Below are 22,756 nucleotides of genomic sequence, written 5' to 3'. Positions count from 1 at the left end.
ATTCTAAACAGGCCGTTCTAAGAGAACTATGTTAGGTTAGGTTAGGTTTGTAAGCAGATCTCTGCAAAAACAGAAGATCTCACTTAAACAGCCTGGCGCTGTCCATTGCGGTACAAATAAAACTCCCTGTGGATCAAAGATCTTTAAGATTCAGCAAACCGCTTGGAATCCGTTACAAATTTCTTAAGATTGGTAATATCGATTCTAGCCAATTCGCTAGCTTATTCAACCTCAGTCTGGCAAAAGCTGGACAATGCAGTAGGAAATGCTTAGATGATTCCATCTCGCCTTCCTCCATACAGCTTTGGCAACTTGAATCTGCCACGATCCCAAGTCTAACCGCATGGGTACCCATTGGACCCATGATGGCGCTGAGATGGACCTTGCCCAGAGAAAGCAGTTGAAAGGACCGCTTACGCTCCACAGAGGGCCAAAAGGACCTCGCCACTGTACAAGTACTGGTAGTTAACCAGCGTTTGACGAGCTCATGCGTAGTCTGCATGTCCAGCGCTCTTGCGCAGGTGGACCATGGACTACAAATGCGCTCCCATTCCGACGTCAATGTAGCTAGGGTACCCTTCCTTTGCAAGCTTGTCCGCTATATAGTTACCAGCGATCCCGCGGTGACCGGGTACCCACACTAGTCGGATTGCAAAATAGCTGGAAGCTATTGATAAGGATCTAAGACACTCCTTAACTTGCACAGAGCGTACTGTCATCGATTCCAATGCCAGTATAGCCGCCCTGTTGTCGAAGCAAATACATACCTTTCTAAAAGAGGTCACCATACGAAGCTGTGCGTCCACTGCTACTTTGATCGCAGCGACCTCTGCTTGGAAGACACTACAGTGGTCAGGTAGCCTAAAGCTGGTATTGATAGAAAGCTTTCTGCAGAAAACTCCCCCTCCCACCTTTCCCCTTAGCTTCGATCCATCCGTGAAAAAGCTGACTGCACTTCTCCTCCATTGACTTCTACTTTCCCACATATACCTCGTAGGTATATGTGCAGAGAAGAAACCTCTAGGGTTCCGCGGTGCAGTGGTCTAAGTAGTCAATCAGTCGAACCGACTGTGAATTTCAGAATGCCCCTGCTTGGGGCCGATCATGTAGCCAGCGTCTCTGAGTCTGACAGCGACCTTTGCCGCAGTCTAAGAGAACTAATTCCAAATAAAAATGTTTCAATATATTTTCCAAACAATTTATTTATGGGTCCGTGGCAAATGCAAGCCTAGTAAGTTTTTTAACAATTATGAGATAAAGATTGTTACAGGTCCCAAGTTCCACGAAGATCTTTGTTGGACACTGCTTTAATTTGCCTTTTTTGCTATGTGCTGGAAAGTGTATCAGAGTTTGTTTTATTCTATATTGCTTCAGGAGTTTAATAGAATTCAAAACCTTGGAACGCTTGAGTATAATATATCCTTGTTCATTAAATCTTTGGTCTCTTTGAATTTCATAAACAATTTTTATAAAGGTTCACATTTTTAATACAATAACAGGTTTCAAACACGAGGCTTTCTGTAGAATGTCATCCTTATAAACAAAAGAAAGTCCGGCTAGCTACACTATTTATAACTCAGGAACTACTGGACCGATTTTGAAGATCTCTAATTGGTTGAATTCATCACGCAGGCTACGAAAAGCAGAATAATTGTTAAATTATAATAAAATAACACTTATCACTTTGGTCCAACATCATACCTCCGACAGAATGTTCGAAGATCGTGGGATTAGTTAGTGCTTATATAAATTAAGGAGTGGGTTTAAAAATTTCAATGTTTTGAAAATATTTTTTTTGTCTTATTATTTTCAAAAATATTAAATCGTTACAAGTAATATTCTAAGAGATATACCCTTTAGAAGTTTCGCCCATCAGGCCACGTCAGTATGAATGTAAAACTATAAAATCGTTTATCTCAAAACTCAATTTTTCAAGTCGGTGAACACGATTTCTCGAAAAGTTATGAATTGGTTTTGTTTAAAATTTTGCACAATTCTTCAAAAAAAAAAAACATTTTCATTAACTAGAAAGCAGGACTTTTTGTTTAATTGTATTACAACTATTTTTTTCGAGGCAATATAAGCCGAAAATTTGACCAAAAAAGTGAGTTTTTATTAAAAATTCTGTCTAAAATTCAAATTTCAATATTTTATTTTTTCCTTCGTTCATTAAATAGATTTATCCATTTACTATCGAAATATTTTTGGTTTACAGATTTCGGATAAACCAATCATGAGTTATCTTGTCCACGGCAACACCTTTTTTTGGACACGTCATGGGAGATGAAGTGCCAGGGATTGAGTTTTTGGAATTTTTAAATAAAAATCTCTCAAAATACTGTTTAAATATGAATACTGAAATGTTTAAATGAAATATATGATTGTGGATATAAAAAAAAATTGTAAATATACCCTTGTTCTCAGCCTCTGGAACCCACTTAAAGAATGAACATAAAGCAAATTTAAACATTTTTGTGCGCAACAGATGTATCCGCTGAAGTCATTAAAGTTCTAAGAATTTTTCCACTAACTTAAAAGAGCATTGTATTTGGTTCACTCGTTTGTTTGAATATGTAAGCCCTGCGCTAACTGACCACCCTCACCCCATAGCCTGCTTAAGTTCTTTTGACGCGCTACAGTTATAACGGCAACAATGTCGCTTGCTTATTGTCAACACGCCACAATCAATGTCAACTTCCGCCACCGCGTCTTGCGAGTTGCGGGTACCAACGAGTAAGTGCAAAACTTTTCCACACACACACCCACACACGCGCGAGAGCGAAACAATGTAAAGAAGAATCGGAAAAAAAATAATGGTTATTATTTGTTAGAAATTCGCATTTCTTCTGCCGCTGCCGCTGCTACTGTTGCAACGGTAGTTGTTTATTAAGCTCACCAAACGTGCGCACGTTTCGTGTACACGTGAGCCGAGCAGGCGCACAGCCAACTTCGTAGAACGTTTTCCATAACGTGCCGCAAGTTGAAGTGGGATAGCGAATGCCGAATACCAAACGAAGTCGGCATAATAGATGGATTGATTGTGTAGCCGGCAAAAAGCTCTCAGCGCGGCGGCGGTAATGTGGGTGTGTGTGTGTGTTTGTAGTCTTTGTGCTCGCTAAAAAGTAGAATCAAGCTTTGCACAATGCACGAACGCACCGCTGACTGCCCTTCTTCCCCCGCTTAGACTCATGTAATTGCATGTGAGCTCGCTGGGTAAATGCAATTTCGCAGCGCCAATAGTGCTCTCACGACTCTAAGCATAACTCACTAGAACGCGAACTATCGCCGTGGACGGATGTGCCTGTGCGCAAAAGTCAACAAATTCTCAAAATAAATATTCGAAAAGTAAAATTTATTTCAACAAGTGAAAGAGAAAATCTCAATTTTGCAAAAAAAAAAAAAACATTCTTAAATTCTCAGCAAAAAAAAAAATTCTACAAATACTTAAATTTACAACGGAAGTGCCGTTATATAGTGTAACAAATATTTCACATTATCGCTTACGAGTCTCAATGCAGCGTATATATAATCGCTAGCTCGTAAAATTGTTGTGTAAGTGTTTAAGTGCGACGCTGGCGAAGGCGGAGGTGGCGGTAGTAAGAGAGCGCGCGGAGGGACGTGGTGCTTATGAAGCGTTTAGTACGTTGTTAGAACTAGTGTTTTGTGCACTTAATGGAAAAACTTAAACTTGTGGACATACATCTGTGGAATCGAAAGAGTATAAATTCTCCGGATATATCTGTGTATCCTTGTACTATGAAAAACAATTGAAAGCAAATAAAATACATAAAACACAAACAACTAATTACTTAAATACAACATTTGGTTGGTTAGTATAATGTCGGCATTGCAATTTTGCAAAAGCTTCACTGTAATTGAAACGAAAATCGTCAAAAGCTTGAGTGCTTAGTACAGTGGACTGGACAAAAATTTGAAAAACAATTAAGTGCTGAGAGAGGAGAATAAAATTTAAGTGATTTACAGTAAACAGTGTTATTCAAGCGAAATAAAAATGTTTTTGCAGCACGCAGAAATGACAAGATCTTGTAATTAAGGTGAAAGCTTCCGAAAGCAAATATATTTGTGAATTGTTTTTGAATTAGTGAGAGATTAGGTTAGTTTTTCATAATGAGGTAGATGTTAAATAAAAAGAAAGCAACAATACCTAATTTTACTATTATTACAATTACAATTACAATTACCATTACCATTACAATTATCATTACCATTACAATTACCATTATTATTATTATTTATATTATCCATTACTATTATTACCATTACAATTACAATTATCATTACCATTACCATTACAATTACAATTAACATTACCATTACCATTATGATTATTTTCATTATTTCCAAAATCATTACAGGCGGTTTGAAATGGTGAAATCCGTCATTACTATTCTAAAATAGTTCGGTTGTTCAATTGTGATTCGTTCTTCGTAAATGTCTTTACCAAAACAAATTCAATTGAAAGCCTATCATAGAAATTCTGGTAATTTTGACATATCAAGCCTAAAATACACATATTAGGGTTGTTACCAGTTAATAATGCGTTATTGACGTAGAATATGTTAAAAGATATACTTTTTTCTGATTTTCGAAGATCAATTCAACTTGCTACAAGATTTCTTAAATCAAATCTGAACGTCTGCTGGATCGAAGGTCGATTTAGTAAGAGACTACTTTTTAGGTACGAAATTCTAAAGACTGAGGAATAAACGTTGTGATAAAAGCTGAGTTTTTTGAAGCCATTATGTACGAAAAGGTGTGAAGAAGAAAGGTAATCACTAAGTAAGATCTTAAGATCACAGACCACTGTCATCACTTGTAGGGGGAAAGAGTACTTTCAAAGAGACATTTATGAGCTCAAATTAAATTTAATAGCAGTATTTACCATTTATCCACTAAAAATTAGCATTAGAGGCTTAATTATTCTAACATCGGTTTTAGTTGTGATTTTGCTTATCAAATAGATTCATCAAATAAAAATAAATTAGCGACTATTTTTAGTGTCACTTAGATAGACATATCATCATTTCATGCTATTTTTAGACATTCCAGCTAGACTTTCAAAAAAACTCAACTGGAAAATCACTGATTATGCACTTTAAGAAGCTTTTACTCAAACCACGTCATATGTTCACTAAACATTTCGCACGGAAAGCAAAAAACAACCCAAGAGAACAAACATTAATGACCATTTAAATGTGATTAGTTAGCAATAAATCAAATTACAGCAAATAAAAATGTGAAAATGATAATTTGATTTCGTAAAACATCGTGTGCCGTGCTTTTTACTACCGCCGCCAAACGTTGTGAACTCTTAGAGAGCTTTTCAACAGCTTTTGCATTACTCACTATTTACCGCAATGGGAAAACGCGCATACTAAATGTGTTTATATAAATGCTAATCGTATTTCTAATTTACATATTTCTGAATAGAACTGTTTTTCGCTGAATGAACATTTAGTGCGCTGCCTGCATGTGGTATTATAAACTACTCAATACAATAAGGAAAAGTTAACAAAATAAAGAGAGAAATAAAATAAAAAAAAGAAATAAAGAAAAATAAAAATCAAAATAAAATAAAAAGTGAAGAAAACATCACTAATTTGGATTACAAATTTTTGCTTTGAACGAGGCCAATAGTATTACGCAGAACAGTGTGATAAAATTGATAGTAACGGTAAGTTTTGTTATTTTAAGATTATGATAAGAGATATTAGTACTTGTTTATAATACAGTAATAATTAATTAAAGAAATATCGATAGAATTTATATGGATCCCATCATTCACTATTGATTAATATGAAGCTTTCTCTTAAGTATCAACAAATGTAGAATCTTTTCAGCAATTTAAAATTTTGATTCTTATTTGCAAAAGCTACAAAAATCTAATCAAACCCTTGCTGGGTTATTTATAAACTTGCCGAGAATTTCAGGTTGTGTTTATTTGCTGAATGAAATCATTTGAATACTTTATAGAACTTGATTTTTCATAATTTATATTGTTATTAATGTTAATTAATACTTTATATGGGTTTTTAATTACAAATGCCGAAATTGGCCGAATGATTCAATTGTCGGTTAATAAATACACAGCTATAAAAAATTGTTAGATCCCCACCATGCGTTCCTTATGTTTTGGGTCGCTGAATCCGAGCTCCATTTAACTCCTTCAGATCAGAGTTTTGACATAAACCAATATGGCGGAAACCGATTTTTTAAATTCATCGGATTGACTTGAAATTCGTTACACAGCGTTTTTCGGGGTCGCTAATTATAATTCCGGTGTGTTGGTGTTTCAAAATTCAAAATGGCGGATGAAATACCTGAGTGTCGAACCTTAATTGAGCGTTTGTATATAAATAGAATTACTCTTATTCAATAATCTTTTAATCACTATTCAAATAATCACTGATTTCAGAATATTCCATTGCTTACAACTAATGATCGCACTGTGCACTACTCAATTTATAAAATTTGAACTATGCTTTCCTTACGTAAATACGTAAATTTACACATCTACAAGCAAATATAGATACATATATGTATATGCAATGTGTACGTGCCTGCCATCCTTGTACACATAAGCACATACGAGTATGTATCTCGTGAAGTAAAAATCAATCAGAATTTCAAATTCATGAAAAGGAATCTTAAGCATTTCGAAAACCATAGTTGAGAGAAAAAAAAACTCTCGTAACTGTTAAATATTATTGAAACGAATGACATTGAGGGAAACGGATGTGTGTATATGAATAAAAATGTAAATATGTTTGGTTATGTACAACATAGCATCAATGAATGAAGTAAACACATTTTAGTACTCATGCTAGCTGAGTATACTCCTATTTGCATATTCGCATTCATTTGAAAACAAGTAAGGAAATGCTAAGTTCGGGTGCAACCGCACATTTTATACTCTCGCAATTTATTGCTCTAATTTTATTAAGTTAACATACAATTTGAGCCATAAATTCGGCATAAAGACCAATAGAAAAACGAAAATCATCATATGTATATAGTGTATGAGGGCTGATGTAATTCCTAGACCGATTTCAATTTATCTCAATTAATTTGGCTAAGATATTTCACATATTAACTGACTTATAAGCTATTAAGCTCATCGTATTTTTGAAAAATAATTAGGTATATGGGAGCTAGGGGAAGTTATGACCCGATTTTAGCCATTTTCGGTATAGAGATCCATTATTAAAAGAAAAAGATTCCCTCTGAACTACATTAAGATATCTGAGAGATTTACCGATATTTTCGGTGAAAAATTACCATCAGGCACTGAGTTCTTCATATTCTATATCGGGGGCATTGAAAAGTTATAGTCTGATTTCGACAATGCCACAGATCATATACAGTATTTGTGTAAAGTTTTATTCCACTATTTTCATTGGTTCCTTATGTATATTATATTATAAAGTGAAGGAATGAGATGGAATCAAAATTGAGTTCTATGGGAAGTAGTCGTGGTTGTGAACCGATTGGATTATATCCATTTTCCACACGTGTCATTGGGGTGTCAAGAAAATATTATATACCGAATTTCATTCGAATCGGTCGAGTAGTTCCTGAGATATGGTTTTTTGACCCATAAGTGTGACTGCAGAAATTTTAGTTTGTTTAGATATATACAAACAACTTATTTGGGGGCGGGACCACGCCCACTTCCCCAAAAAAATTACATCCAAATATGCCATCCTAATATCCTAGTGCGATCCTTTGTACCAATTTTCACTTTTATAACTTTATTTATGGCTTAGTTATGACACTTTATGTGTTTTCGGTTTTCGCCATTTTCTGGGCGTGGCAGTGGACCGATTTCGCTAATTCGGACAGACAGACAACCGGATTTTAACTCGTCTCTAAACCTAACCTCTAACCCTATATCAAAGCTAAAAAAGTTTGCTTAAAGCTTTCAAGTCTTACACAGCTTCAAATGAATTAGGATTCTGCAAACCCTAAGGTGAATGAACAGTTCTCTTAAGCTTTTCATAACACACCTGTTGGGTTTATTAGTATAAAGCAAATCTCTTTAAATTGCCCTAATTTCTGATTAGTTTGCATAATTTTTCCAACCGTTGCATTTTGCTGACATTGATTGATGGATGTGTGTCTCCGGTAGACAGTTTCGACAGGAAAACAAACTGTTGCTGACAGTAAGTTGTAAGCCCAAATGTTGGCTATTGTATAAGTCACCGATACAACAACTTTACCGCTATGCGTAAAGTGTGTGAGCAACAACAATAAGGAAGCAGCCAAAACACGTTTCCAAAATGCATTTACTACGCCTATCAAAAACAGACATAAAACACGTTTGTGATTTCGTGAAAAAAGGGGTGTGTTTTGTTTACAACAGACCTTGAGAGGCGCGTACGCTTGGACTGACCCATGTGCGTACGATAGATATGTAAAATTTGATGGAATACATATTTCTTGAATTTCAATAATTTTTTGGGGAAGATCTTAAATGTTTGGATGGATTGGTTGAGAATAATGATCCTTAAGAGATTTCTTCGAAAATTTATGAAAAATCAAAATAACGACGTTGCCATCTGATTTGACACATATATACCCAATTGGAAAACTAATCATATTTTTTTGAATTATAAAATACTGTGGAACTTCTCTAACTCGAATCACCATAATCCACAAAAAAACTTCGAGTTAGAGAGACTTCCGAGTTACAGAATGTAATTTATATGAATTTTGACTTCTATTGCCAATTCAATAGTTCGAATTATGGAGAACTTCGAGTTAGAGTAGTTCAAGTTATGGAAGTTCAGCTGTAATTCAATATAAGTATTTTTTTTTTAATTTGAGACAAGTTGGCAACCCTTTTTTCTAAAACTGCGTAGTAAACTTCCCAAATCTCCTCTAGACTCATCCCGCCCTTATTTAGTTCTTTGAAAATAAATTTACATACCCAAGCATTCACCTTTCGTTGCCATTTTGCTTACTCGTTAGTCATATCGAGTTGCAAAAAATTCGTTACGTGCATTGATTCCATTCATACTCGTATATCTATATATGTATATATGATTAGCGAAAAATCGTTTTATAATGTCTGAACATTGCTGTTGTTTGTATAATTTATTACGTCACAAGTACTCACCTGGAATGATAAAAAAAAGTAGTTTATATGAATTTTTTCCAAAAATAGTAGATTAATTAAAAAAGGGGAAAATTCACTTTACTTGAAAGAGTGATCCCAAAATTATAGAAAATACTCGTACATATGTATGTCCACTTGCATGAGTCACGTGACCTCTATCTTTATAGAGGTTTAACAACCAAATGACGAATTTTCCCAAAATTTCTTAAACAATATTCTCTATTATATTCTATTTTTCGTGATAAGACTATTAACTTCCGAATTTCAAAATCCCACTATCACAGATTTAAGAAATATAAAATATAACGTATACATGGTGTGTTCAAAAAATAACGGGAATTGTAAAGTTTAAAATTTCAAGGATTTGAATTATAATTATCAATTTTTTTATTGAAATACGAAGAACGCTAAAATTCTTTGCTGTATACGTTGCTTATTTGTCTCTGAAAGAGCCAAAGACTCTCCCAAAAATCGAGTTTGAGAAGTGTTTCGACTGTTTAGAAGTAGTGCTGGCATAAATGCATGATAACGAATGGGTACTATTTCGAAGGCGACAACATTAATGTAGACGAATGAAGAAATCATTTTTTCAAAAAATTAAAATTCCCGTTATTTTTTGAACATATCTTGTATTTGAATATTTGTTAATGAAAATGTACTCCAAATGTATTTCTACTTTTATCATCCCTCTCTCTTCTTGACCAGAAGAGCAAAAGTATATTAGTATATTTCTTCAAATTTGAACCAGTCTCCCAAGTAAAATTTGAAAATTTCGTTATTAAAATCAAAACTGACGATACTCCTGAGGTTTTTGAGAACATATTTAAGTTCAAAAAGATAAATAAATTGTAAAATCTCCACAGAAAATCAATAAAAAAGAGCTTTTATGAGAAGAGTAAGTCACACGCTCAGTTGAGTCAGTTTTTTCCTAAAGCTTTCTAAGTAATTTTCAATATGAGTAGAAATAAATTCATGTAAAGTACCGTTATTTGTAAGCGAATAGCAAAATAATGCTCAACACTGATGAGATTATCTTCAAAACAGTTAACAGAACACACAATTGGCACACACACGTCCCACAAACCAGGTTTTTTTGAGAGATTAATTCTTTTTTTTAACTGTCATGTAAGTAAAGTAGGCAGGTCAATAATTTCCGTTCGAACACAGTGTTTTATCATTTCATTTTCAGTCTGTTGCATGCAACAGTGGAATAGATCTATTTTTAGGTGATTAGCGCTCAAACACATTAAGTCGAAATCAATAGTACGAATATATCTATATACGTATGTGTAAGTATGTATATCAATTTGACACATGTGAATCTATATATACATAAATACATGCATGCACCCACAAGTGATTGCATTTTCTCAAACACTCTTCAGGAGGCACGACACACGTAAGTCTTCCTCCTCCACGTTTATCCTAAGCGCTTACGCGCACAAAAGCTAAAAATATCCACGTAATAATAGGTTTGGCTTGTGTTTGGTCCATTGTCGGCGATTGCCTAGTAGCTCAAGGCCCCATCGCACACAAGCACGCCATCACGTTCAAATACACACACACCCCCAAACTCAACCATACACTCACCAGCAGCAGCGACATCCGTTTGCAAAACGCTTCGTCTGCACGATGCCAATCGCGCGACTCGCTGAGAACGTTGCACATTTCGACGAATGTGCAAGCCAATGTGAGCTTCCACTACCAACTACATAGGTCCGTGTGCCACCGTCGTGTGCGTATGTCTGCGTGCTCAAGTGTTTACACAATCAGTGGCAACAGCAGCAGCAGTGGCAGTTAGTTTGAAGCTAAGCAGTGCATGCAGTCGCTGCGACAATGAACGCATTGCAATGGTCACATGCGTCGGACACACGGGCTGCTCATGGTCGTGTTGATTATAACACGAGTGAGTATTGCGGAGTGGAAAAAAAACGGACAAATAAAATAAGAATGGAAATCTATAATCGTCTACAGCAGTCATTCACAGCTTTCGGTAGAATTTTGTTTTGATACGAGGAGTCTTGAAAGCTTTTGTTTGTATGCAACCAGTGGGAATGCGCTAGGTATGACTGGAGGCTTATAAACTTATCAAAAGGTATCAAGAGGCTATAACTCGTTTAATTTGCGACCATAACTTTCACATGTGTTCAAGATAGCTTAAAATAAGGGGAGAAAAAAAGAGAGAGCTCTTTGAGACTGAGAGTTTTTTCAATTCAGCTCAGTCAGAGCTTCTCAATGGATCCCACACTCACCTTTGCTTAATTGGAGTACTGACCATCTGCCGATTTTCTCAGTGATCTAGGAAAAGGAACAATAATTACTTGAGGTTCAGCAAAATCCCGGTTCCAAGATAACCAAACCAGCTCTAGAATAACTATGAGGGCCCTAATTACATGGTATACTCGATCTATTGGTATAGAGTTGAGCGACATTTGGTAATGTGATATTTCCTCACTTCATAAATGATTCATGATCTTGACAAAGGTTTCGACTTTAGATTAGAAGATCAAAACATTCTCTTCTCGAGAGAAGATAAGCACACCCGCAATAAAGTGTTTACAACTTAACCCTGTATATGTTTGGGAATCATCTTTACATACCCAATCAGTCTGGGGTTTGATTTATATACCGAGCCTTAGCTACTAGCTTCTCAAAAAATAGATCGGTCACTAGTTTAAAAGCTTCTATGTATCTCCACTCATTAGGGAGTCATGTTGTCTAGTTGAGCTCCTGAGGGCAGTACGGGCCCTAAGTTGGCCACTCCCTGAGGGTAGAGATGCAAGTTGCACTGCCGTAGAGGCTGTAGTCGCAGTGGTGCGTCAACAGCATGGGACCACATAACGATTTGGTCCACTCCCAATGGTTCTTAAGGCCGGAACAGGTCTTAGATGGCTCCATCCATCGAAGTGGAATTTGGATGGAGTCTCTTGGCGCATACGCTGCAGAAAAATACCTCAAGCCACGGGTTGGCTTCAATGCCAGCTCGGAGTAGAAGGATATAGAGCAGCCCTGCTGAAAGAAGTAGCTCTAATGACGTACAACTAACCCAAACTTGGTTAGATCGTCGAAAAAACTCCAAATCCGGTAGCGTAGCACCGGCTGTTTTGGGAATTGCCACTCAATACTTCTTCCTTTGCGCTCTAAATCCATCGTTTTTCGGCTTTGGAAGTTTCAACCGAAGATTCAACAACTATTAAACTAAGAACACCCCTCACGACCAACTTAGCTTCCATGTACTGCTACTTTTGGTTACATACATACAAATATTCATTACATATATGTATTAAAAATGTCTTCCACTGCTTTTCTCCGAAATGTATGCTATTTTTCGTTTGCTGCAGCATACTTTTAGGGGTGTGTTCGTTATTTTTTCATAGGCCATTGTTATCATTGCTTATTTTATACCAGTGATTACGTACCAACAAAGCCAAAGTATAGATTGTACAAAAGCATCTACTCATACGATTTATTCATGTTGCGTGTCCATATTAGCGTACATATTCATATTCCCAAGCACATATAGATTTTTATATAGTATATGCATGTGGGCTTGTCTCGCTTATCACGTTTCATTCCAGCTGCTACTTGTTGTTGCCATACCTGCATGGCTTGATTTGTGTGACATTCGTGTGTCGACGAATTGATTGTGTAAGTGGAATACTTTGTTAGGTTGGGAACTTAGTAGTTATTGAAATATTTAGCTGCACGTTATGATTTCTTAAGTGTATGTATGCATGTGTGAAAAGAATGTTTCCTCGAATAATTTATATAAGGGTTTCTTTTTAAATAGGATGTCGTGATTAGTTTTAAAAGTTTTACTACATACTTGTAACTATATGATCATGAAATTGCAAAAACAAATCCGGAATATGCATCTAAAAAATATTTTTTTTTTTATTTTTATGAATTTAGGTTAGGGTTAGGTTAGGTTAGTAGGCAGATCTCTGTAAAAACAGAATATCTCACTTAGACAGCCTTGGCGCTGTCCATTGTGATACCAATAAAACTCCCTGTGGATCAAAGACCTTTAGGATTCAGCAAAACGCTTGGAATCCGATACAAATTTCTTAAGACGGCTACTAACGATTCTAGCCAACTCGCTAGGATCGCCGAGAAAGGGCCTTCCGGGGTGTTCCAACCTCAGTCTGGCAAAAGCTGGACAATGAAGAAGGAAATGCTTAGATGATTCCATCTCGCCTTCCTCCATACAGCTTTGCCAACTTGCATCTGTCATGATCCCAAGTCTCACCGCACCGCTACCCATTGGACAATGTCCAGTAAGCACACCCATGATGACGCTAAGATGGACCCTGTCCAGAGAAAGCAGTTGAAAGGACCGCTTACGTTCCACAGAGGGCCAAAAGGACCTCGCCACTGCACAAGTACTGGTAGTTGACCAGCGTTAGCCTTTCTTACCCTCTCCTCAATGTTCGGCTTCCATGAGAGCTTCCTATCAAGAATAAGCCCCAGGTTGTCCGCTGGTTGCAGACTGGAGCCTCCCAATGAGGGGAAAGTTGCAATAGGAATTTTATATCTTCTAGTGAATAAGACGAGTTCCGTTTTACTCGGGTTTATGGCCAAGCCACTTCTATGCGCCCAGCGGGTAACCACTTCTAGGTAACCTTGGGTCATCTCATAAACGGTATTCAGGAATTTACCTTTAACCAAAAGGGCTACATCATCAGCATAGGCCGTCACTCGACAGCCTTGATTTTCAAATTCCCCCAGTAGGTCGTTAACTACCAGGATCCAGAGCAAAGGGGAGAGAACGCCGCCTTGCGGGGTACCCCTATTTACAGTCCGAAGCGCATTTGCACTTCCCCACTCTGCAAAGACAGTTCTGTCGCTGAGCAGACTTTAGATGAGATGCTTAAGGTTCGCTTCTACCCCAAAATCGTCTAATGCACCAATGACCGCTTCCGGTCTAACATTATTAAAGGCCCCCTCGATATCGAGGAAGGTACCTACCGCGTAATCATTATTTAAGAGGGCTTCTTCTATCCACGACACTACAGAGTGTAAGGCGGTGTCCACCGACCTACCCTTACAGTAGGCTTGTTGAGCTTTAATAAGTTTATTTCTGGTGATTTTTCCCCTTATGTACAGATCCATGAGCCTCTCCAGCGAGGAGAGGCTAATAGGCCTGAAATCTTTTGCAGTAACATGAGAGCTTTTTCCAGCCTTTATCCATTTATGAATTTAATTTTAAGAGAATTTTAATTGCCCTCAAGTTTTACATATACAATGTGTTTCAATTAGGCAATGGTCTTCACACTAGAATAAGTGAAATCAATTAGTCATTATTTTAGGTTACACCTACTCAAGCACCGCCCTACTCTACATTTGTATATAACAAAGCTGTTACAAATCACTTGTATAATGTACTGACACAACAGCCACGCCTATTTCCCATGGAACAATATTATAAATTCTATAATGGCTTTTGAAATGCTTAATATACTTGAAAATATTAGTACGAGGCTATGTAAAGAGTTTTTCAATAGAACGCTACAAAAGTAGACCGATAGGGACAGCAAACGACGGTCATAGATGATACAACTTTTGTTGTGCTCTTATCGAAAAAACCCTTTATAATATATAATCCATTTTGAGGTTTCCTACTTTATTAAAGTAAAAACACAGAAAAATCAAAATTCAAACGAGGACTCTTTATTATGAATCGAAAGAACATTCTTTGGTATTTAAATTTTAAAGATTATCTTTTTGAAATGTTGGTCGCGGCCACGTCTCAGGTGATCCATCTGTTGAGTCCAATTTTCGATTAACTCGTTCAAGCTTTTCGACTGGTAACTGGCGAATGACAAGCGTGATATTTTGCTTCAAGGCTTGACCCGAGGCGGGATAATCCGCATAGACGTTAGACTTTACTATATCACCACAGGGGAAAGTCTAACGGTGTGATATCACACGATCTTGGTGGCCAATCGAACGGCCCAAAACGTGAAATAATCTGCTCAACGTAGTGTTCGCTCAATAAATTTATTGATTGAAGTGATGTGTGGGAAGTGGCGCCGTCTTGTTGAAACCAAATGTCGCCAAGATTACGAGCTTCAATTTCAGACATCAAATAGTCGGTTATCATGACTAGGGATGGCAACGATTAATCATTTGATTAAATTAATCGATTATTTTCATTCAATTTACGATTTAATTGCATCGAAACACCTTTTCTAATTACTCGACTATTACTCGAGTAATTGCAAAATAATCGCAAACAGCATTTTGAAATTTAATACATTTTATGTTCATCTAAGTTAGCTACAGGGGTCGAAATTGCAAACGGTGTAAACATAGTTAAATTCTAATATGTCAACGTAGTTTAATATCAACAAATGAATGTCTGGTAACACTGCATTTACAGTTAAGTCAAACGCATTTTACGTTCAGTTGTTTGAAGAGCAATGGTGCCAGTTAAAAGCGAAGTGTGGACATTTTTTTAATAAAATAGCAATAACTACGTTAAATGTCAACTTTGCTGCAAAAATTTAAAATTTTCTAATAACACATCAAATATGTTGCCGTATTTAAAATTAAAGCATGCAACAGTAGCCTGCAAATTGTGGTAAGTTGGAGCAATCGGTATTACTTTTTAAATTTCTTCTAGTTATATATAAATATATGTGTACAAATTAGACTCTGAAATCTAGGAGTAACGACAATGTTCCCCTAAGTGATGATGACACTGACACCATGATTGAAATGCCGAGTTGCAGCAGCAAACCAATTAATGAAAGCCCTTCAGCTTCGAAACACTATTGATGCTTGGGAATAAATGAAAACCGTACGGACTTTCAAAAAAGTATTGTCATCTACTTGGTACCTCAGTACCTGCTGAGCGGCTTTTCTCAAAATCGGGTGCAACTGCGACCGAAAAACGCAATCGTTTGACAACAAAACGTTTATCGAAATTGCTTTTTCTTCAAACTTGGTTGAACAGAGAATAAATTTTCTTGACTTCAATAAATATATTTTCATTTATGCTAAGACAAATGAATTTTTAATACGATATTTGAATTTTATTTCCGTTTTTGTTTTTGTGTATATACCAACATAATTTGAATGTCTGAAATAAGAATATAGTCTCCTATATTTTATTGGTTTTATTTTTACGCAAAGTTGCAAAACATAGTCTTTCAAGTAAGAGGCAATTCTTTTACTTTAAGATTGCTGTACATATTTTGAAAAATTTAATACCATTGTGCTACTTAACTTCAAATATAGACCATTTTCTCTTTTAGGATATGTCTCGGACTCTGTGATAGAGCATTATAATACAAAATTCGGCCCTGAAACTTGGTGGTGGTCTTTATGCAATTTAGTATTATTTGAAAACATTGGAATTAATCGATTACTCGATTTTTTTACATTAATTGCAATTATTTTTTTTAAATCTTGCAATTAATCATTTGATTATTTAATCGATTAAAAAAATTTTTTTGCCATCCCTAATCATGACGCGATAACAAACCGAGCTGCTGTGAACGGCGCCGCATCAACTCTCCACGGTCTCCGTGTACACTGTCAGCTACGGCTGCTATATTTTCTTGACGTGTGCTGGACGTGGTCTACTCGGTCGAATTATCCAATAATAAAAGCTGGGTCTCAAAATGGGTGATGATATTCTTTACCGAATGTGATTTTTCGTAATAAAGTTGAACAATTTGTAAACGTTGTTCAGACGTAAATCTTTCCATGATGAAATGCCAAACAATACTGAACAAAAATAACATGACAGCTTGACATAACGCATGCGTGATCTGTCAAAAAAAAGTACAACTACTTGAATCATCCGTTAGAAATGACATGTCTAGGTTTTTATGGTTAGACCTAACCTTCAAAAGGCAGGCTTATAATGAAAACTTCTCTGAAGATAAAAATAGAAAATGTTAAACATATGTTCATGGATATTGGGATATTCCAAAGGTCCAAGAAAAACTCAAGTTCATTATCGACAGATTCACTGTGTCACAAAACAATAAAACCTTCGATGAACTTTAATCTATTGGGCTGTGGATTTTCTGGATTAGATCACTGTTCTCGGATCATCGTCCCCGAAATCACCCATATTAAATAAAAAAATCTAAATGTGTTTTTCTTAAAAAAATATTAACTTTTTTGTCATTCTGCAAATATCTAAGTGGAACTTCTGGTAATAATACTATGGACATTGCTCATGTAACCCTGCAAGTTACTGAACTACTTTGATTGTTCAGCAAAATGAGCATATTGCCATGGTTAAGTCTGTGAACAAATTCTTTCTAATATTTCTTCATTCCAACTGAAACCAATTTTGATGTTCCTTAAATCGCTTAAGATTTTGGAATTACGGAAATCTCTATTTTTCAACGTTCTGTCGTGCTTCTAATTTTTTTTAAGTTCATAAATATCATATTTTTACTTCCTCACACTTTTTCGTCATAATTATCATAAACAAATAATGTTGGCGTTAACTGATTATCTCAAAGATAATATGTAGACATGTATGTATAGTATATATTTTGAGACGTTACTGCACATATATGTACATCATATAAGTGTATGTACATAATATAATCATAACTTTTGCTGATTTCGTGAAATTTTATCTGCTGGTGATAAAATTATATATGTATATGAATTCCACGTAACTGTTTAAGTAAAACCCCATATACGTATGTAAGTAAGTAAAGATCATTAAAATTGTCATTAAAAAATGCTGGACAGCACATTTGTTTGCCTGCTCAAATCACGGTGCACTTGCACGTGCCTCATGGGAGAGCGAAGCTTTGTATTGAGAGCTGAATTAACTACTCATAACTTCTAGTGCTTTATAACTGCATAACTGTTATTGTTTTGTAGTTTTCGCTGATGTATTGCCAAGCACGTTGCGGTACATTTGCTATCATTTGTGGTATATAAATATGTATATGAATATAATATATAAAACTCTATCTGATGCGCTCTTTTATGAAATAAACTCGGGAGGGTAAAAATGAAATATAGTTGGTTTGAAATTAGAAAAAATAGATCTGACCTGCTCTCTGGCAAGTTAACGTATGCTAAATATGGATCATAAAGCAATAGAGATGTAACCCTCTCCTACATAACAGTTATTTCGAATCTACTATAAGCGCGATAACTCTCTAACGAATAACCCCAGAAATATTAATTTTAATTTGATTGACGAAATAACAGGTTTATATGAGCATTTGTTCAAAAATGGGCGTGGCTTTGTTTACCGATATCATATAGTATACGTTTGCCTCATAATATTTTCACCACTCTAATTAACGGTTTTTATACTGTCGCAACAAAGTTGTATAATAGTTTTGTTCACATAATGGTTGGTTTTAAGTCCTAAAATTAAACGAGTTAGATATAGGGTTATATATATCAAAATGATCAGGGTGACGAGTAAAGTTCAAATCCGGATGTCTGTCTGTCCGTCCGTGGCCCCGCCCCCTACTAAGTTTTTTGTACATATCTCGTAAACTACTAAAGCTATGTCTAGGAAAGATATAGACTCTTTCTACAGTCGTTTCTTTTAGGTACTACCTTATACAGTTCAAAAATGGAGGAAGTCGGATTATAACCACGCCCACCTCCCATACAAAGGTTATGTTGAAAACCACTAAAAATGCTTTAATTCAAGAAGGAAAACCACAAGAAACCTTAAATTTCATTATAAAGATGGTACAGAAGAGCTGCATTCAAAATGGTACATTTTAAATGGGCGTGGTTCCGCCCACTTATGGGTCAAAACCCATATCTCCGAAACTACTCGATCAATTTCAATGAAATTCGATGCACAATATCTTCTTAGCTTCCCAATGATATGTTGTGAAAATAGTCCAAATCGGTTCACAACCACGCCTTCTTCCCATATACCAGAACTTTGAAGTCGATCTGAATCGTTTACTTTACAATACATAAATTAAGGACTAGTGAAGTATCGGAACTTTGCAAAATACTGCATTTAAAGAGTGGCATCACCCTTCTAAGAATCGTCGAAATCGGTCCAAGTTTTCAAGACCATATACATCGAATATGAGGACCTAAGTGCTTCTAACAAATTTTTTTTACCGAAAATATAGTTAAGTCTCTCCGATATTTTGAAAAAATTCAGAGGGAATATATTCCTTTTAATAATATATCTCCGTGCCAAAAATGAGTTAAATCTGCTCAAAACTTCCCCTATCTCCCATATACTTAATATTAGGGGTTTCAAACTTTCAATGGACTCTATACCATATATTTGCCGAATATGTGAGTCAAATTGTGTGTTATATTAAAAAAATTAATTCTTAATACAATAGAGAAGAGTAATTGGGACTTCTCAAACCTCTGTAGATTCCGACTGATTAATCGGCGTTGATCAGTATCAGCCAAATAATTTAGCATCGATTGAGCGATTATTTGCCAACTCGTCGAATAATCGGCGTCGTCATCGGTTAACAATTAGGAATAGGTCGTACACTAGATTACTCATGACCTATCTCGGTCTTGCATAAAAAAATATTATGAACTTATCAGTCTTCTCAGATATATTCTTACATGTTACATAGGCGACTTTAAGTAAACTTCAAACTTTCTACCTTTCATATGTTTCTTTACAGAGTATTAATTACGAAGATTTTTGGAAAGAAGCTAGCTGCTTGATTTGCTAACCTACTTTTCCAAACCAATTCCGCTAATAAATCGGCCAAATGAGTGTCGAAGAGGACGAACACGTTCTACAAACTTAAAAGTCCATCTAATAATTACAATAATAACAAACTTGTAATGGACTGGTTATTGGCAACGCCACAGATACACAGCGCTTTTTCATCATTGGGTTCCCTTGAGGGGGATACCTACGTCGTTGGTCCCAATGCGTTATGTGAGTATTGCATTATAATATTAAGGCTTGTCAAATTTTTATTTCTCCGCATTCTTTGCAGCAATCCTGGATGAAATAAACTATAAACTCACCTATGAAGATCAAACGCTGCGCACATTCCGCCGTGCCATCGGTTTCGGTCAAAATGTGCGTTCCGATTTGATACCGCTACTGGAGAATACTAAGGATGACGCCGTGCTCGATTCGGTCATACGCATTTTGGTTAATCTGACAGTGCCTGTAGAGTGCCTTTTCTCGGTTGATGTTATGTATCGCACTGAAGTCGGTCGACACATCATCTTCGAGTTGAATAAGTTGCTCTATACGAGTAAGGAGGCCTTCACTGATCCGAAGAGCACAAAATCGGTTGTTGAATATATGAAATACTTGCTGGAGTCCGATCCGAAGTTGTCATTACAAAAATGTGACAAAATCAATAATTGTCTGTTGTTGCTGCGCAATGTGTTGCACATACCAGAGACGAATGTGAACTTTGTAATGCCTTTGGCGCAAGGTGGTTCACATCCGGTGTCCATGCAAAATGCGATACTTTGGAATCTCTTCATACAAAGCATTGATAAGCTATTGCTGTATTTGATGACTTGTCCGCATCGCGCTTTCTGGGGTGTTACTATGGTGCAACTGATCGCTTTGATGTACAAAGATCAACATGTCAGCACGTTGCAGAAGCTTTTGAATTTGTGGTTTGAGGCTTCGCTCTCGGAGAGTTCGGAGGATAATGAGAGTAATACCTCACCGCCGAAACAAGGTAGTGGTGATTCCAGTCCAATGCTAACATCGGATCCCACGTCAGATTCATCGGACAATGGTAAGTCCTACAACTCGGTAACAATTGAACAAGTGACAGCAGAATTCGCATTGCTGTTGCCGCCCGCAAGATTGAAAGCTCATGTACGTTCACGAATAGGCGCACTAAAAAGTCCCCTTTGTGTCTCAACAGGTAGTAACGGTTGTAAGAACGAGTGCGCCGAAGAGCGACGTCAGGCTTTGCGTGAGGAAGCGACCGAAGCGACATTGCAGGAAGTTAGCCGCAAGGGTCACGAATATCAAAACTCGATGATGTGTGATACGCATGTGAAGAAAGAGGTCGACGATGTGGACTCGGGCAGTACCGATAATAATGTTGACGGTGAACAGATGTGCACGTCCATGCTTGCTACTACACGTAGTACTAATACAACACCAACGTCCATTAAAGTAGAAGCCATGGATGAGATGGCCGATGGTGAAAGCGAGGCTGGTTGCTCGAGCAAGACCGACAGTGGTGACTCATCACAATCTTGTGATATGATTGATGAGAGTAACAACCAACAACAAAAACAAAATCAACAACAACCAACTGAACCCAATCAAAGCACTACCACCGCTGAGGCGAATAAAACAGACGCCGATGCGGTTAAATTTAAGGCCCCCACAGTTATTATAAAACCCAAGCCAATCTCGCAAATGATGGCCGACATGCATGAGGAGGAAAATGATCCACCGCCACAGAAAATGTTTCAGAAGGTGCCACATGCAGGCCAATTGAATTTGACTAAAGGAAAGAGTTGTCCGCAAAAGCGTGAGTGTCCCTCTTCACAGTCGGAACTCTCCGACTGTGGTTATGGCACGCAAGTGGAGAACCAAGAATCCATATCCACTTCGAGTAATGATGACGATGGACCACAGGGTAAACCGCAACATCAGAAGCCACCGTGTAACAGTAAACAACGCAGCAAGCAACGTATTGTGATGGCGATGGTGGACAAGAAGGAATTGCGACGCAAGAAGCTCGTCAAGCGTAGCAAGAGTAGTCTGTAAGTTAACCAAAGCGTAAAGTGAGGTTCTTTAAGTCCAATAAACAGTTATTAAACCAAATCTCTATTTCATCCTAGTATCAACATGAAAGGCCTGGTCCAACATACACCCACCGATGAAGACATTTCTAATTTATTGAAAGAGTTCACAGTTGATTTTCTACTTAAAGGTTATGGTTGTTTAGTCGGCGAATTACACTCGCAGCTGCTTACCAATATTGTAAGTAGACGCTTTACTGGAGTCTCTATTCTACTAACCAAATCTTTTTTTTAGAAAATACCCATCGATACATCGCACTTCTTCTGGCTGGTCACATACTTTTTGAAATTCGCCGCGCAACTAGAACTCGATATGGAGCATATTAATGCCGTGCTCACCTTCGATGTCATCAGTTATCTAACTTACGAAGGTGTTTCTTTGTGCGAACAACTAGAATTGAATTCCCGTCAAGAGGGTAGTGATTTGAAACCATACTTGAGACGTATGCATTTGGTCGTAACGGCCATCAGAGAGTTTCTACAGGCCATCGAAACTTACAAGAAAGTTACACATTTGAGTGAGGTAAGGCACTACTTCTATAGTTTTAGTTCGTAAGACATAAATGGAGGTTAGGTTAGTCGTTAAAATACTCATATAAGAAGTCTGGAACCTACTAAGGTCCATTATGTCCTACTGAAAAGATCTAGGACTTCTTTTAATAGCCTCTTATGACAAGATTGGATTAAATATAGTTCTAAAGGGTTTTAGTGAGGAAAAGAGCTGAGGTTTTAGAAAGATATTCAACAATGGCATCTTGGAGCAAACTAGGCCTCAGGAAAGCAGCAAAGCGTCAGGAACGTCATCTGATATTGGTTCTGCCTCTCTCCGAATTGATGGAGCTTTACTTATGATTATTTAGGATGCCAGTTGTCACTCTCAAT

At 36.8% G+C, this 22,756-nt stretch overlaps 1 protein-coding gene across 1 annotated transcript in view; it reads left to right on the top strand.

Moving 5' to 3' along the window:
* Nucleotides 1-3,270: 3,270 nt before the first annotated feature.
* Nucleotides 3,271-22,756, top strand: part of LOC105215085 (protein timeless) — a 46,194-nt gene continuing 26,708 nt past the window's right edge. The window contains exons 1-7 of the mRNA XM_011188839.3: nucleotides 3,271-3,552; nucleotides 5,452-5,695; nucleotides 19,756-20,018; nucleotides 20,080-20,847; nucleotides 20,980-21,835; nucleotides 21,914-22,055; nucleotides 22,110-22,397. Of these exons, the coding sequence (XP_011187141.2) occupies nucleotides 19,922-20,018; nucleotides 20,080-20,847; nucleotides 20,980-21,835; nucleotides 21,914-22,055; nucleotides 22,110-22,397 (2,151 nt within the window). The 5' untranslated portion in view covers nucleotides 3,271-3,552; nucleotides 5,452-5,695; nucleotides 19,756-19,921. The remainder of the gene's footprint in view (nucleotides 3,553-5,451; nucleotides 5,696-19,755; nucleotides 20,019-20,079; nucleotides 20,848-20,979; nucleotides 21,836-21,913; nucleotides 22,056-22,109; nucleotides 22,398-22,756) is intronic.

This window comes from Zeugodacus cucurbitae, chromosome 3 (assembly GCF_028554725.1).
Source record: "Zeugodacus cucurbitae isolate PBARC_wt_2022May chromosome 3, idZeuCucr1.2, whole genome shotgun sequence".
In the NCBI taxonomy this organism is placed as follows: domain Eukaryota; kingdom Metazoa; phylum Arthropoda; class Insecta; order Diptera; family Tephritidae; genus Zeugodacus; species Zeugodacus cucurbitae.
This window is presented reverse-complemented; position numbering and strand designations above follow the sequence as displayed.